The 17,916-nt window shown below is 33.4% G+C and overlaps 1 protein-coding gene across 3 annotated transcripts; it reads left to right on the top strand.

Moving 5' to 3' along the window:
• Positions 1–252: 252 nt before the first annotated feature.
• LOC128549885 (cell death abnormality protein 1-like) lies at positions 253–15,334 on the top strand. Of its 3 annotated transcripts, XM_053527586.1 has the most exons (10): positions 321–661; positions 2,182–2,254; positions 3,909–4,070; positions 8,727–8,858; positions 9,372–9,503; positions 10,012–10,143; positions 10,657–10,788; positions 13,219–13,341; positions 13,680–13,811; positions 14,778–15,334. In XM_053527586.1, the coding sequence occupies exons 1-10, from the start codon at positions 566–568 to the stop codon at positions 14,858–14,860; spliced, it is 1,197 nt and encodes a 398-aa protein (XP_053383561.1). In that variant the 5' UTR covers positions 321–565; the 3' UTR covers positions 14,861–15,334. The 3 variants fall into 3 exon arrangements, with proteins under 3 accessions (XP_053383562.1, XP_053383563.1, XP_053383561.1); XM_053527587.1 differs by lacking the exon at positions 8,727–8,858 and having other exon boundaries at positions 253–661; XM_053527588.1 differs by lacking the exon at positions 10,657–10,788 and having other exon boundaries at positions 254–661.
• Positions 15,335–17,916: the final 2,582 nt, after the last annotated feature.

Below are 17,916 nucleotides of genomic sequence, written 5' to 3'. Positions count from 1 at the left end.
AAATATATTGAAATACCTGAGTCAGATATGTCCTTGATATGGATGATGATGATAATTTACGTCGGCATCGGATAATGAAATCGGTACCATTCATTTATTAACATACGATTTTGTACGGCTGTTTAAATTATATTTGCGAGCATGGAAAAATTCGACTAATTTTAGGGAAAAGTGATCTTCATGCAAAGACAATACACCTATACCCTCTTTACCACGCCTGCGTACTATGAAAAAGGTACCAGCTACGCGCCTGAGTCGCTGTTATATATTTTTCACCATGACATTTACATAATTATGCTCTCCAATTATTAAATGTTTTTTTCTAATTTCTTGTTAATTTATCCAAGAAGTAATTCAGTGCTATGCATTCCAGCGGTATGAGTAACGATAATTTCCAGAGCATCAACTTTCTTTCACACGATACACAAAACTGAATAATAAACACTTGACGGGCCTCAATGATTTCATTTCATTACTGACGTAGATAACAAATGACGTCACATACATAGTACTTGGAAATAGTTGCAGCCATGTTTATAATGTCAGTTGCGATAAAATGTGATAAATGGACTTTGGAAATAACTATGTTATTGGAGATTTCGTGAAACATATATTCGAGTTAACTTTGGAAATCGGACATTCAGCTTCTAAAATGTGTCAGGTACTGTACAGTTTACACTTTCAAATTCCTGTATGTTTCAAACCAGGGGTAGCAAAAATGTTCTTTCTGTTCCACAACGACCAGTATAAATGACGCTATGTCCGATTTTTACGAACGGTTGAACCATTGCTCGTCCTTGTTCTTAGACATTTTGGGATGAAAGATTCTTAATTTGTTGCTAAGCGATACATTCTCTCCGACTGACCGGAAGTTGGATACGGAATGGCCGAATACCAGAACATTTTATGGATGTACCAAATACCGGTGTATTAATGATTGATATTCCACAATACATGACATTTGATTCATATGTTTAAAAAAATTAAACTCATTTTCAAGAAAAAAGTATTTTCTTTTCATTAAAAGTTAATTTTATTCAGCTCGGAACAGAATTATCGTCAATAATAGGTCATGTTTTGACCTACCATGGTCGCCATCTTGGATGTTTACAGTTACCTATTACCGGTGGAATTGTGGGAAATAATGCTACTGCATTAAACTTCCATCCAGAAACACAAAAATAACAAGTAAACACAGCTTAAAGTTCTGGCTACTGGATTATTTAATCTGCTGTAGAGAAGAACAGTATATTATAACATATAACATGAATAAAATAAATGAATAATATCACAAACAGCACTTTGTCACATTTTTGTCAAAATCACAGATAAACCAGAATTATCACATTCAGTGGTGGCTCAAAGAACTCATCATGCCTCCTTAAAAACTTCACAGCACAGCAGTATTTCAGGTGTGTCCAATGACCACACTTATCACACTTTAGCTTGTAACTGTAATGAAATAAACAAAAAACCTTACCACATGCATAACATGCACACAATATTGAATGAAATTTGATTTCTTACTCAGTTCTTAACAATGAAAAGTCGGAAGTTTAGTCCAGTAGTATTGTTCATCAAAAAGGGCGCCAAAAAGCGCATGTGTGAGGCAGTGCTTGATGACGTCATTTACAAGAGGAAACTCCTTCTGTCACTTATTTTCTGGGGAATTATTCATAATTCATCGAGTGTTATTGAAGTTTATCAGTAAAGTACACTGGAAAAACTTATTTTCTATCAATTCATATAGAATAAATAAGTAACTTACCCTTAGGAAGGACATATTTCACAGAAGATACACTTGACGAATAGTCATGTAATTTTGTAAACAAAGGATTCCGGAAGTGCTCTTCAGGAAGTAAATATTCGAGATTTTCGGATTGCACCGGTAATAGGTAACCACCGGTAATAAGTGATGCAAAATGTGTATTCTATACGAGTCCTAGACATATAAGTACGTAAACAAGTTATTTTTTTCTCTTTGGAATGGTGTATCATGGACAAAAATCAAACGTCATTTGCCTTCAAAATCGCCGTTTAAAAAATCGAATCGAGGCACAAAGTTGCCAACCTGGATCTCTTTCAGAGATCTACGATCTCTTCAAGAGATCTAACCTGCACATATATTTCGTTGATAGAGCTTCAAGCACCTGTGCTCTCATATTGTTTTGTTTTTTTAAGCTTCCGACTACACAGATTGGTCTGGTAACTACTGTAACAGTTGTATTTGCTGTTGTGTATATGTCCGAGGCAGGTGAGTTATTTTATAAACAATAATGTTCTTGTCAACAGAAATCGAACAAATTATTTTTCTGTAAAACCAAGTAATTCAGAGAAATAACATCTGGCAACAGTAAACCATTTGCATATCAACGGCTGTTTGCCACAATAAGAAAATATTTACTAGAATCTTTAGAATGAAAGCAGTACAATGTTTCCATTGTATAATATGTGTGTATAAAATGTAGTCATCATTTCTTATCATTAGACAGTTTTATTGTATATGTTCACATTTAGTAATTTCATTGGTTTAAATTCAGAATTTAAGCAAGTATAGTTGAAGAAAATGTTTGATAATCATTATTACAAAGACCTCTTCTCCTTATTGTAGCAAATACTGAACTATTGTTCTCGCGATAGTTACAAATGTGTAATGTTGTTATGATTGCAATCAAATCTAATAGAAGATCCTTTGAAAGCTTAAAGCTTAAAGTCCCATTATTTCTCCAAAAAAAGAGATTTTAGTGCATAAAATTAATGTCCGGTCGTGTGTACATGATGGTTTTAGAAGTCCTGTTCAACTGCACAACAATAGGTTGACTACCTACCTATTCATACAGACTTGTGTTTATTTTCGCCGAACCGATTTCCATCAAGTACTGATTGCCTCCGTGACGCGAACGTTAATTTGTGCAAATGAAAAGTGCGTACCCAATATCGATGACTCAGTAAACACTCGTAAACAGAAGAAAATGTCTTCAGTAAGTTCTTTGCGAATTTGTTGTGCTTTTACGTAAAACGCGTGGTATTTAAGATATAGTTACTGTTCAATGGCTATGTACCTTGCTTGCATCATGATAGTTAACAACATGCCGCATAAGGGTTTGAGTTATCGGACAGAGCAAACATTTGGTGCTCGATCCAATAGACAGACGATATAATCAGTTGTTATAATAAAAATACTCACTCAAAAACTGCCGCGGTGGCTGAGATAGCTTAGGCGCTGGTTCGGAATATTATGTTTTTGTCAGGGCTGCGGGTTTGTTCCCAGCTGTAGACAATGTTTTTGTTTTAATTTTTTAATTATTTTTATATTCTTTTAACGAACTAATCTCAAGATTAAAAAATCATTAAAAACAAAAGAAAAAAAGTAAAATTGTGTCAACATAGTTTCGTGGTTTTCTTTGTAAGGAAAATAATGCTATTTCAGAGAAATAATGGGACTTTAAAACGCAACCGAGAAAAATAGAATACTCGGTTTGATCAAATTTGTTCATTAAAGGTAACCCGTCATCCCCAAGCCCCTTCTTATGCGGAAATAACATTGAATAGATTCCAAACGAAAGCGGTGGTCTAGTGGATAAGGTGTAGGCCGCTCAATCCAGGGGTTGTGGGTTCGAGCCCCAATGGGGTCACGACCATGACTTCTCATATGACACCAGTACTGGTTTTTTCCAGGAAGCGGACTCGCGAGTGGTTCCAATAAGCTTGAAGCTTTCATCACAATCGGGCTAAAACAAATTAGGATAAAATAAACTAAACTAAAGGAACTAAAAACATCACTGTTGTTTTGTTATTCTATAAGACTTAAAGTTTTGCTAGAATTTCGAGATGTTAGCGAATATTCAAACAATCAAAATATTAAAATTAATGCAATATCGGTCTGACAATTATCTATTTTACGCAAGCTCTCCCGACAACATGTGCGAATGATGCAGCATGTAAATCTGCACAAGGTGGGGACGATAATGCCATTTGTGCAAAAGAAGGAGACACAGGAGGTGATAACGATGGTAACTGTGTTTGTGCAGGAGCATATAAAGAAAATGGAGGTGCATGCGTACAAAAGGGTAAGTCAGTCAATTCTTTATTAGTTTGAACATACATATTCTTGTTGCCGGTACAGCTGCGTTAACTTTTCAATATACACCTGTTATATTTCAACACTTCCGTTTTCTGAGACTGATAACTTCTCCACGAGAAAAAGAAAATATTCACCATCATAGATAATGCTTACCAAACGTAAGCAATTTTAGTGTATATATCATATCATATGATTGCTACTCTGAACGTTGATATGACATTGAGGCTTGTGAAAAGTAAATTTGTTTGTAGACCGTAAGTAAGAGAAATATTCAATTTCACTCCTTCATGGAAAAAAGCCAAATTGAAATGAAATGACAAACGATGTACTTTTATATTCTATGATATCTTTTAAACTATTAAAGCATTAAGTACATTCCAGTGTGTTGTAAGTTATCACCTGTGAATCGAGGATTTTTTCGAATTGTCTTCCTCCACGATTCAATTTCAAATGTCAGTATTTCGTTAACTAGGAGCTCAATTGAATTTAGTCGTTATCCTCGTTTACAGTTTTACATTATGATTATGAGATATTAGGATGTCCAGATCTTAATATTAGAATAGTTGGGATACCGGCGATTTGAAGCAGTATTAATTAGAATTAGAACATGCAGATGGAATTCACATGGTGCTTAAATGATTTGATAGGATACTTGCAAAATGGCGGATATTTGCTGAAATTATCGCAGGTTCGTTTGCTTTTTTATCAGGTAAGTGGGTTTCTATAGTATTTCGAACTCTGTTGATATGATTGTGCATTCATCAGTTCTATGTCTATATTACTCTCGGATTCGCGTTTCATCGTCGTACATGTAATTGAAGGTATAAAATGGTCATGTTTCTAGCCGATCTTTTAATTATTATAATCAAACTAGCCTGTTCTTGGGCTCAAAGACGTGGTAAAACAACTACTTGTAAAGAATTTCATAAAAGTTTGGTTCTGCATGTTCAATAAATGATTTTATACTCAGGTGTATCTTGTTCAAGCTCTTTTTTGTTGCAAACTTTTACTTGGAAAAATGCGTCCAACTCTCAGAACATGTTAATTGTGTTACTTTACAAAATATGACCTGATCAGTGTTGTATATTTTGTGCAGCATCAGGCGGCCCTTTGATGTTTAAAACTATGTCATATTTTAATGAAACAAGTTGGGGGGAATATTGCGCGACTTACAATTGAATGCACTGACTTTATTTAACTATATAACGATCGCGTTAAATATTTATTTGAAAACAATTTTAATGTATTCCATATTTTATTTTGAAGATGCCAGCTGTTAAAAGGTCCTCAAATTTGGCAAATGAAATGTAAGAAAGTGTATTAAAAGGCACATGAAGAGTAGCCGGATATGTATATTTTAAAAAAGATATGCATTATTTCCACTCAAAGATTAGTGAAGTGCAGATTTTTGTCTAGAGTCACGTGGGTTTTTCGCTATTAAAAACTCCTAGACGATTTGTTTACAAATAATGTGCGATAAACTTTCCAAACATTAAGTGGTATTTATAAAAAGGAAGCAGTTGAAACTAAAAGATTGGATGATAAATATTCTACATCAAATATTTTATTTACGTTGTTCAAAGATACATTGCATTGGTACGATTGCAAAACCATTTCTGAAGTGAGGTGTTCTAAACTTAATAATTCTTTTGGACAGGCCAGAGATTATTGTGACGACAATTTGTCAGCTTCATGCATGGCTTTTGCCCATCGGTAAATGCATTTGGTAGTGATAAATAAGAACCAGGGATTCTAACAGAAAACATAGAAAATTATGGGAAAGCCATGACAGATACGTCATTCACAATTATGTTTGATGGGAGAAAAACAACACCAAACTCAACCGACATTTCTATGTTTTCTGTAAGAATCACTAGTTCAAATTTATCACTACCAAATGCGACTTTCGTCTGAAATCGTTTAATACTCTGTCTGACGGTACAGGACGATTGATGTCAGATCACAATGGATTGTATTGACCTATCGCTTTTCCTTCTTGAACAAGCCCCTGACGGACAAAGCCACGCATGAATCTGACAAATTGTCATCCCAGTAATCTCTGGCCTGTTTAAAAGAATTCTTTAGTTTCTTCAAGATACCTCATTTCTGAAATCGTTTTGCAATGGTACCATTGTAAGGTATCTTTAAACAATTTAAATGAAATACTTGATGTAGAATATTTCCCATCCCATACCAAACGTCGCCTCATTAAATTCACCTACTGTTTGTTAGATATCAAAGCCGGTATATGTATGATGGCTTGCTGAAGGTACACTATCAATTGTTACAATTGATTTTCGCTGCCACAATTTAACATTCTTTTGTAGTTTCCGCTGATTTATTAATACCACTTAAGATTTTGGCAGTCTATCGTTTATTCTTTTGCAAAACATTTTCGTTCTGGAGTTTTTAATGGCGAAAAAGTCTCCTTGACGAAAATCTGAACTTTAAGAAACTTAGAGAGGAAATAGTTTATTTCATTTTTTTTTTTGCAAAGTTTAATTACAATTTTATATCTTAGCATGATGGAAACTCGTATGTAAAGGACATTAAAATTGTTTTCAAATTATTATTTAATGAGATCGTCTTATAGATCTTAATAAAGACAGTGCATTCAATTGTGAGTCCTACATTACACTGTATACATATTCACGAAAATATGACAAGGTTTTTATCAAAACAAATTTTTATATCAGACCATCAAAGTGCCGCTTGATGCTGCACAAAATGTACAACCCCAATCAAGACAAATTTTGTACATGTAACACAAGCGGCATGTTCCGAGGGTTAGACACTATTTTCCAAGTAAAAGTTTGCGTCGAAAATTGCTTGAAGTACAAGTTTGCAACAAAAAAGAGCTTGAACAAGATTTATTTGGGTATAGAATCATCTATGCAGAACTAAATGTTTTCTTGAAAACCTGCACACGTAATTGTTTTGTCTCATTTGAGTGCCCAAGAACAGGCTAGTTTGATCATGATAATTAAAACATCGACAAGAAATGAGCTCGTTTAAATATCAAAACATACACATGGCCATTTTATACCTTCTATAACTTCGACTTTTCTAAATCTACGACGATGAAAAGCAAAACCGAGTGTAAAGTAGACATAGAACTGATGCATGCACATATCCGTAGAGTTAAAAATATCATAGAAACCCACTTACCTGATAAAAAAACGAACATCTGATAATTTTAACAAATATCCGCCAGTTTGCAAGTTAGCAACCATTTCGTTCGCTGGAAGTAATTGTGCAATCATTTCACGTCCTTCCCCTTGCACTGGAGACTACAAGTTTGATGGTAGCACTGGATGTACTGCTAAAGGTGTTTATTGTGATATGAAGTTGCTTAAATAAGTAGAAAATAACTTAGAAATCTAAATGTACGCTTTCTTAATGTTTATTAACTGTTGCTTACATAGAGTGGCATATGTTTCGACGGATTAGTTAACAAATACACAGAATTTAATTGATGATTGTTTTAACAAACAGCTACTGAAAAATAGACAATACAGCAATAATGAGATACTTTCAATTTTACGTTACCTTAAAATTAAAATGGTACAGAGACTGAGGAATTTATTCGAATTCGAAAATGAAACCGCTTTAGCAATAATGTAGACTATAACTGTTATAATCATTTTTTTATCAACAAATTCATCAACATGAGTATGATGAGACAAGTAGCAACAAGCGAGGGGCCTCCGTGGCCGAGTGGTTACGATCGCTGACTTCAAATCACTTGCACCTTTCCGATGTAGGTTCGAGCCTCATCCGGGAGCTGAAGTCTTCAGATGAGGAAGCCATCCAGCTGGTTTGCCAAAGGTCGGCGGTTCTACCCAGGTGTGTACTTGTGATAAAATACTGCACGGAGGAGCATTTGGGGTATTCCTCCACCATCAAAGCTGGAACGTGGCCATATGACTTATACTTGTGTAACCCAACAAACTAAAAGATATAAACAAGCGAAACTCATTTGGCAGACTCTCTCATTATTTACACGCTTCAACATAAATAATGTTTCTACAAAATTCAAGTATTTCAAACCAAATGTTGCATAATAATACTTAGACTTATGCAATGCCACGATCATTCTCTCACAGTTTGTTAAGCTGGGATGATTAGGCATACGAGTTCGCAGAATTACATTTTGAATGTATGAATTGATTCAAAATTAAACAAAAACCGCGACATAAAAACGAATCACATCAACGGCCTTAAACAAGAAAAACATTATAATAATTTTGTTTTCAACATAGGAGATTCAAATAAAATTCACTACTTATTCATCAAAGTCAACGTACTATTTAGTTATATTAGCATGACTGGGTTTTCATTTCATTTCATTATTTAGTCATGCTAAACGATTTATTCTACTATAACTATTATTTATGATATATCAGTTCCAACCGAGACACTACATCAGACATCCCCAACTCAAGTTTAAGAAACATTTTATTCTTCGTTTTAAAATTAAGCATAATATGTTTTGTTCTGATAAATATTACAAACTATGATATAAATAATGTTAAATTGAAGACCTTTTGATTGAACTTAAATGTTTTTAAATAAGTCAACGTGATTACCTTGCTAAAGGAGCTATAATATCAGGTTAGCCAATAGATTTATGATTTATCAGTTCTAGACGATACATGTGCAGCAGACACAGACTGCGGCGGAGTAGCACATGCTGCCTGTGATACAAGTAATGACCAGTGTGCTTGTATTGGAGCCTACAAGTCTGATGGTAGTAGTGGATGTACTGCTAAAGGTGCTCATTTTTATATAAAGTCATTAATTAAGTAGAGACTAGCCTTAAAATCTAAATGTACGTTTTCTTAATATTAATACATTGTTGCTTACATGGAGTGGCTTACGTTTCGGTGGATACAATTAACAAGTACAAATCATTGAATATTGCTGTTTATTTTAATAATCGTTTTAACAAGTGAATAAAATCAGTAAACAGCTACAATAAACTAAGCTTTAATGCGATTGTTTCAAATTTATTTTCTATTTTATGATATGTATATAAGTAGATGGACGACATTTTGATTAAGACTTAAAGTTTTGTTTTTTTGACTGAATTATTTTTCAGAGGGATACCTTGCTATGGTATCAGGTTATCCAATACTGACATATATGATCTTCTTGATAATATGTAGACGCTTTGTTTTAAGATAAGGACACATCTGCTGATTTTGTTTTATCTGTATGGTTTTGTTAAATTGGAAGTCAATCTGAAATCATTGATTCAAGTTAACCATGATTTATGATTTATCAGTTCTAGGTGATCCATGTGCAGCAGACACAGACTGCGGTGGAGTAACACATGCCGCCTGTGATACAAGTAAAAACCAGTGTGGTTGTATTGGAGCCTACAAGTCTGACGGTAGCACGGGGTGTACAGCTAAAGGTGCTTATTTTCATATGAAGTCATTAATTAAGTAGAGAATAACTTGAAAATCTAAATGTATGTTTGTTTAATATCAATACATTGTTGCTTACATAGAGTGGCTTACGCTTCGGTGGATGAAATTAACAAGTACACATCATTGAATATTGCTGTTTATTTTGATAATCGTTTTGAACAAATAAACAAATAGCTACAATAAACTAAGCTTTAATGCGATTGTTTCAAATTTATTTCTATTTTATGATATATATAATGGTAGATGAAAGACGTTTTGATTAAAACTTAAAGATTTTTTGACTGAGTTATTTTCAGCGGGCTACCTTGCTAAAAGAGCTATGGTATCAGGTTATCCAATACTGACATATATGATCTTCTTGATAACATGACGACGCTTTGTTTTAAGATAAGGATACATCTGCTGATTTCGTTTTATCTATATGGTTTTCTAAATTTGGAAGTCAATCTGAAATGATTTATTCAAGTATAACCATGATTTATGATTTATCAGTTCTAGGTGATACATGTGCAGCAGACACAGACTGCGGTGGAGTAACACATGCCGCCTGTGATACAAGTAAAAACCAGTGTGGTTGTATTGGAGCCTACAAGTCTGACGGTAGCACGGGGTGTACAGCTAAAGGTGCTTATTTTCATATGAAGTCATTAATTAAGTAGAGAATGACTTGAAAATCTAAATGTATGTTTTTTTAATATCAATACATTGTTGCTTACATAGAGTGGCTTACGCTTCGGTGGATGAAATTAACAAGTACACATCATTGAATATTGCTGTTTATTTTGATAATCGTTTTGAACAATTAAAAAATTGCTACAGTAATCTTAGCTTTAATGCGATTGTCTCAAATTTATAAATTTATTTTCCCTTTTATGATATATATAATGGTAGATGAAAGACGTTTTGATTAAAACTTAAAGATTTTTTGACTGAGTTATTTTTCAGCGGGCTACCTTGCTAAAAGAGCTATGGTATCAGGTTATCCAATACTGACATATATGATCTTGTTAATATGTAGACGCTTTGTTTAATATAAGGACACATCTGCTGATTTTATTTTATCTGTATGGTTTTCTAAAACTGGAAGTCAATCTGAAATGATTTATTCAAGTATAATCATGATTTATTATTTATCAGTTCTAGGTGATACATGTGCAAAAGACACAGACTGCGCCGGAGTAACAAATGCTGCCTGTGATACAAGTAATAACCAGTGTGGTTGTATTGGAGCCTACAAATCTGATGGTAGTGGTGGATGTACTGCTAAAGGTGTTCATTTTTATATGAAGTCATTAAATAAGTAGAAATAAGTAAATGTACCCTTTCTAAATATTTAAACTCTTGCTTACGTAAAGCATGGTACGTTTTGGCGTTGAGTGCGGGAGGTGAGGGGTTCGAACTGTGGCCGAGTCTTACCGAAAGATGTGAAAAAATGGTACTTGTAGCTCCCTTGCTTGACAATCGGCATTAACAGGCAGGAGGTAAAATAAGCTCAGGTAAGTTTTTTTGTTATTATTTGTCACTATATCAAATCAAAAATCATTGCCAATACTCTAGAGGTCACATTTCAAATCTGACTTTCTAAGTACTTACACACTGTAGTTTGCATGTAGCTGCCTGTGTTCCGATAGGCCAATATGCATTAAAAAAAGACACAAGAACTGAATATCTATGGGATTAAGACTTTGCCTGTTCTTGTTTATTTGTAGTCCATACGAAAGCTCCACGGTGTGAATTCTGATTAAAGTTTGTTGAATTTATATCCAGTCTCTTTTTATGATGTATTTGAAAAACGAAAATCTTAATTAGGAAATACAACGCTCAGAAATTGACTGTAGAAGCATGACTAAATCTATTAGAGGCCGTTTTAAAGGATAACTGCAATAGATTGCGGGCATGGTGTTTTAGAGAGGTTATAATGAAATGGAAAGATGGACTTGAAAATTCACATTTTCACTTGTCTTTTCTCATAAAGAGAATTCCTATAGTTTTTTTCCTTTTATATAATTTTTTTAAATTCACATACATGATAGGAAACTTTGTGCTGAAAACAATGAACAAATAAAAACAATAGGTCACCAGGCTTGTTTTTGTGACAAATAGTTTTGAACACACCTACTGTTGCAGAAACTGTCAGCGAGTTTTCAACATTTTCATAATTTTCTGCTTTTTTATAAATACCAACCAAAATATACATCAAGACAGCACAACGAGGTTTTTTTCTTTTTTACGGATTTTATTATATACTTATTTGATATCATAGTCATATTTATAATACTCTATCCTTTCAATAACTGGTACAAATGAAAAAAAAAATCTTGTTTCATATTCACTTTTGTGAACTTTTTTCAATGAAAAATACCTATAGTGAAGACTTTTTTTTAATTCTGAAAAAACTCTTTCATAGAATTCTTTCCTGTTTTTCTTGTGTATAGATAATTGTATTGCGAGCATAAAAATGGCTAAAAATGTATGGGTCACCAGGCTAAATTTCATGTTAAGACCGCTAGAATACAACACCTGTTCGGACGGAAAATGGCGCGAACCTGGCCAAATTGATTACATGTATGTGTGCTATAAGTTAAAAAAAAGTTTTAAAAATTCTTAATTCTTTCTATAATTGAATACTAAATATTCTGAAAGGTGATATTGTCTTATCAGTACTAAGTCAATTATCTTACATCATATGAACAACACTGTCTTTGTACTAAAATGCGATGTGAAAACACAGCCACAAAAATAGCAAGATACCAGTCAGGCATGATACTTGTCAATACAACATAAACCAGTATCAACATTTGATTACTGAAAAAAAAATATCAAAAATGTTATTTCATTCAAGATTCTTCATATTTAAGATCGTCTGTAACATGTTTCAACAAATGTTGACTTCAGTTCAGTTTTCCATAGAAAGTGTCGGCTGCGCAGAAAGATGCGCATAAAAAAACTATAGGAATTCTCTTTAAAATGTGATAAACGTTTACTTAGTAACGTTACAAACTGTATTTTCTTTGTATGTCTTTGTTCTCTACTCGAAGTAAATAATGTTGCTCATGCTAAATGTTCAACATTTAGCGCGAGAATGATTGTTTAGTTTTGATAAATTCTTTGACGTCATGAGTGTCAATAAAAGTTGGGATATAGCCTTTATGATGATAAAATATCATATAGTTATTACTTCGAGATTTAGTATACAACAGTGTTGTGCAGAAATGACCAATCGCACCTCATTAAACGTTTAGAGATAATGCTGCTAATAGTTTTAAATGTGTTTAATTCGTGTGTCAGCCAGTTCAGAAATATAGGCGAAACATTTTCATCTAATCTAGTCAGCCAGTCTACAGCATCCTGTACATCTATGAAATTTTTAATGTTTGTGAGTGTATCGTATGCTTGTCATACCAATTCCTTTTTCAACGATTGCCGTCAAGGTAAGGACATAGAAGCATGTGCTAGGAAAACTAGTCGATTTAGATCTATATTAAATTTGCAGCAAATAATAAACATTTATCGCTGTTTGATTTCTTAATTTAACCGATGATGTGATCGTTTATTTTACAATCGTTTTCGTTGTTACATTTAATTCGGCAACATATTGTGGTATATTTCTGTACCATATGTCAATATTTTCTTTCTTTCATTTTCCCTTTTGCTAAATATTTCGCTAAATATTAGAAACTGATTAACGTTTTTCTCTAGGTAATAGTGACCCCTGTTCAGTTGATTCAGACTGTGCAGCAGTAACAAATTCTGCTTGCGAAAGTGACGATACATGCGGATGTGCTGATGGATACAAAATAACTTCCACAACTTGTTCTGCAGGTAATATCTTTCATTTTTAAATTTAAAATCTTTTGGTAGAAAAATTAGCCGTCCCCGAGTAATAAACTGACAAGGACCGGACCCAGAACAATGCTTTTGTAATCAAAAGAAAAGCAATAAAGACATTTTAATAACATGTGTTATTTTATTCGAAGCTTGCATACATTTGTCTTTCTTTTTTTCATCTGCACAAATGTGTAAATATAACAACACGATCTTGACCAGCTTAAGAATTACATCACATTTTGTGAGCTCTTTTAAGGTGTATATCGATTTATTTGAACCAATCTTTAGTGACCTATTTTATACAACTTAAGAATAAAAATCTCTTATTTTAGTATTAGGCACAGCGTGTGCTGCAGACTCGGCCGCAGTTGATTGTACAGACCACGTGGAAAACGCAGCGTGTATAGATGATGCATGTTCTTGTGCGGCTGGTTACCTGAAAGCTGGCGCTAAATGTTCAGCAGGTTCAAATATGTTTTTTCACACCAAATTGATATAATTTTACTTCAGTAGTAATATAAACTAAGATTTCCAACTCACGAATCTAAGAATAAATAAATATTTAACTTATTGCCATGCATATATTCGTTCATTAAAGTTGCTTTGTCAGCTACAAATGCCATTGTTAAATAAACTTTGCACCTGTGTCCCTTCTCAGTGTACAGAAAACTTAGCTAAATGTACTGGTACAAAGTCGCCGTACGCAAGTTTTGGCAAAATTGACAGTTTGGCTTTTAAATTCTAAATAAAAATCTATCAACTTGTTATGCATTTGATAACTTTTCTTATTTCGTTTGTTATTTTATTGTTGTCATTGCCAAATATGATTCAAGAAAATGAATACAAAAGAATAACATCTTTTTTTATTTAAAAAAAAACACACATAAAAATGAACAATTACACGTAAATCCATTTAAAAATGATAGTTACAATAGGTAACCTGCAAATCCAAGGTATTATAATCAGCAAATTCCTAATGACGTTAAACATTTAGAACGTGTGAAATAAGTGTAATTCATATTATAGTGCCTCTGTCTATACAAATATGATAACCTAAGAATTTACACATAAAAGTAGCTTCCAATATCCGCATAGATGTTTTTCTAGCTCTTGACGGGTGTAAGTTTAAATACGAAATTATTAAATCCTTGCGATGTCACTACTTCCCACAGAAGCAAGCATCAGGTTGCACTCAGGTTTTTGACTTATTGTAGTTTTCACGGTCAAAATGAATATACAACCGATTGTTACCGTTTTTTTTTTTTGTGTGTTTAATACAGGTAAAACAATCAATAAATAAAGTTTCCAATTTTCATTGCAGTATGCAATCTTTTGAAAGACATAACAACCCAAACCCCAAGTGTTGGAATTAGAAAAATTGTTGTCTGAGCATATCTAAAATTGTCAAGGTATACAGATCTTTTTTTCAGAGTCGTCAGCTGATTCTGTGAGGTTTGTCGGCAGTGTGATTGGCTTTTCTGTTTTCACAGCCATCGTCGTACATATTATATAATGGTGAATGAAACAAAATATGTAAAGTCATGGGACAGTTTACATTGACACAGTTATAAACTTAAATTAAGTACTATCGCTTAAAATTCTGAGTTTCGCTTCTTTTTTACCGAACTTACAGATTCCTAAAGAATGCATACCACGGATAGTTTCTTTTGCTAGGTACTAGATCTCTCCAGTTTAGAAATATTAATACAGGACATAGATACATGTACAATGGAAAATGCTCGAAGGTACCTAGCAGAACTTTAAGCCAATGTTATAAAGTGATATTTCAATACTGTACAACAAAATCCCCTTGTCCCTTTTAGAGCAATTTTATCTCATGAATGCAGATTTAAATCAAAGTACTAGTTACATAAATTGTTCATGTATAACCAGATTTAGAAAATTATCTGTATTTTAACAAACATATTCCTGTTAAAAACTATATAAAGTGGCATTGGGGAATCGTCTATTCTGTTTTTTATATTTTCTCAGATTGTTTACTTCATTTTATGTTAGGTATAAATTTGACAATATGTCGTGATATTATTTACCAATCTTATAAATTAAATCAAAAATTCGTATTAAGTTAGATTTTGTTGTTAACCATGCATCTACTAGTGAAAAAAGATCAAATTCACTTACATTTTTAGAATAATAATGGTTCAAATCTATCCCGATTTTCCTCTTGACGTATGTATACTATGTAACAATATTGCTTTGTCTGTAATTGTTTGTTCTTGAACACCGGACTGGCGTTTCCGGTGATTTTATCCATGCCGGCAAACCCAGGCCAGATGTTATTGACAACTTACTATTCATGCATTGCTTTTATATTGTTTATGTAAAAATGTGATGAGATTCAAATAATTTGAACCGGAATATTGTTGTTGTGCGTCTCTGAAACGCCATGACATCATTTCTGTTTACGGACGTTAATATCTCTGACACGCTTTGTTTAAATACGCTCAAATAAGAAAGAGTGCTTCAAAAAATGTTTCATTTTGCTTTATTTATTGCACATCTTGGTAAATACGGTTCGAAAGAAAGCTAAAATACCACTTGTTGTAGATGCAAAGCTTTCGGGGAATTGTTTTGGCGGTAACACGGCTAACCGGATATTCCCATCTCCATCTACAACAAATGACAGTTTATTATATTATTATACTATTACATAGTGTGACAATTGTGCATGTTCAAAATAAACAACTTCGGTATAGCATGCAGATATGTTTCAACCATACACTCCGATGCATGTTTAGGAGAACAAGAGCATTAGAGAATTATTGCTGGAACAGGTTAGTAGGCAGTCCTGAGTAATATCTTGATGTATATGCATAAGGAACAATAGTTTAAACATATAGTATCACAACATTAATTTTGGATATATAAAGAAAGTTACAACAAGATTAAAAACAAACTGTAGTGGCGGCACTGCTTATTTTAAATTTTGATTTTTATCTTTAAGCTACTTTATCTTACTTAAGCTGACCAACATGAATGTCACTACTATAAATCTGGTGATAAAAAGGTTTACTCCCTATGCATAAGAGAAATTATTCCTGCCGAAAACCGTATGAGTGTGTCTATACCCGCGTGTTTATTTTGAACTCATTTTGTTCTGCATATTTACCTTTAAAATTGTTTGTTGTATTGCTGCAATCAAATATATCAAAATATTAATGAATATATACAAATGGTAAACAGATATTTCTAATGTCAAATACAAATACAAATAATACAAATACATGGCATTTATATAGCGCAAAAATTATAAAATATTCTATTGCGCTTTACAATTACATAACACACATTTAACATATATACATACAAAATATGAACAGGATTCTAGAACTTAGATTTAAAGATTTGGACATATATAAATACTATTTTACACCACTTCTGAATATTTTGTATTTTAACAAGACACCCTCATTGTTCATAAAACTGCCTAAATAAATGTGTTTTCAGTTTTGATCTAAAGCTGGCTTCAGACTGAATGTTTTTCAGATAGCTAGGCAGATCGTTCCACCATTTGGGACCAACGACTGCCATAGATCTGTCTGCTAGTTTTGTTCGCCGTCTAGGGATGTTAAAGTTAGTGTCACATTGTGAGCGAAGTCTGTATCGTTGTCGAGTAGGTACAAACATTTCCCTCAGATATACTGGAGCTGTACCATTGATGACACGGAAGACTATTACTAAAACTTTGAATGTGACTCTAGCCTTAACTGGAAGCCAGTGTAATTCTTTCAGAAGTTCGGTACTTGGTTTTTCATAGGAAGCATTCTTGACTACTCTAGCGGCATGATTTTGGACTCGCTGTAGTTTATTGATTTGGTAGGCTGGAATTTCTGTAAATAAACTGTTGCAGAAGTCAATGTGAGAATGAACCAATCCATGCACTAATGATTCAGTTGACTTCTGTGTGAGATGTTTCCGTATAGCCCTAAGGTTTCGTAACTGTACATGAGCTATCTGACACTTTTTCTGAATGTGATGGTCAAAGTTGAGTGTATTGGTCATAGTTACACCTAGGTCTCTGACGTGATCGACGCATTTTACGTCACACCCACCAACGTTTACACTTGTTATGTCCAATTTCGCTAACTCTTGTCTTGTTCCATACATAATAATTTCAGTTTTAGACTGATTCATTTTCAGTTTGAAGGTTGTCATCCATTTTATGATTTCATTTAGACAACTGTCGAGTTGCTGAAGAACAGTTGTCTCATTTTGAGAATTTCCCGCTTGAATTTTTAACGCAATCTTGTGGTCGTCCGCGTATCCATAGAGATCAGCTGGATATTTCTGCACCATTCTGCACATATTGTTACGGTCACTGACAATTTTCTGAGCTAGTTCAGACTTTGAAATAAACATTTATCACAATTTGTGTGTATTTTGAATACTTTTCCACCGTCAAGATTCCATATGACATTTACTGGGTGATTTATAACTCCGACACATTTTTCTATAGGCCCGTTAGTCATACGTACTTTATTAGTTATTGCAGTGAATACCACACTGAAATATTTCTTTCTGAGATTAAATTGTCATGTGAAGAGATCA

This window comes from Mercenaria mercenaria, chromosome 17 (assembly GCF_021730395.1).
Source record: "Mercenaria mercenaria strain notata chromosome 17, MADL_Memer_1, whole genome shotgun sequence".
Lineage (NCBI taxonomy): Eukaryota > Metazoa > Mollusca > Bivalvia > Venerida > Veneridae > Mercenaria > Mercenaria mercenaria.
The sequence above is the reverse complement of the archived record's forward strand: the minus strand, read 5'-3'. Positions and strand labels throughout refer to the sequence as shown.

What these genes read in the sequence shown, in the direction of transcription:
- LOC128549885 (XM_053527586.1), top strand. Translation starts at nt 566, where the DNA reads ATGGACTTTGGAAATAACTATGTTATTGGAGATTTCGTGAAACATATA. An exon ending in CACGGGGTGTACAGCTAAAG is followed by an intron (nt 9,504 to 10,011) that starts GTGCTTATTTTC and finishes ATGATTTATCAG; the next exon opens with TTCTAGGTGATACATGTGCA. An exon ending in TTCCACAACTTGTTCTGCAG is followed by an intron (nt 13,342 to 13,679) that starts GTAATATCTTTC and finishes CTCTTATTTTAG; the next exon opens with TATTAGGCACAGCGTGTGCT.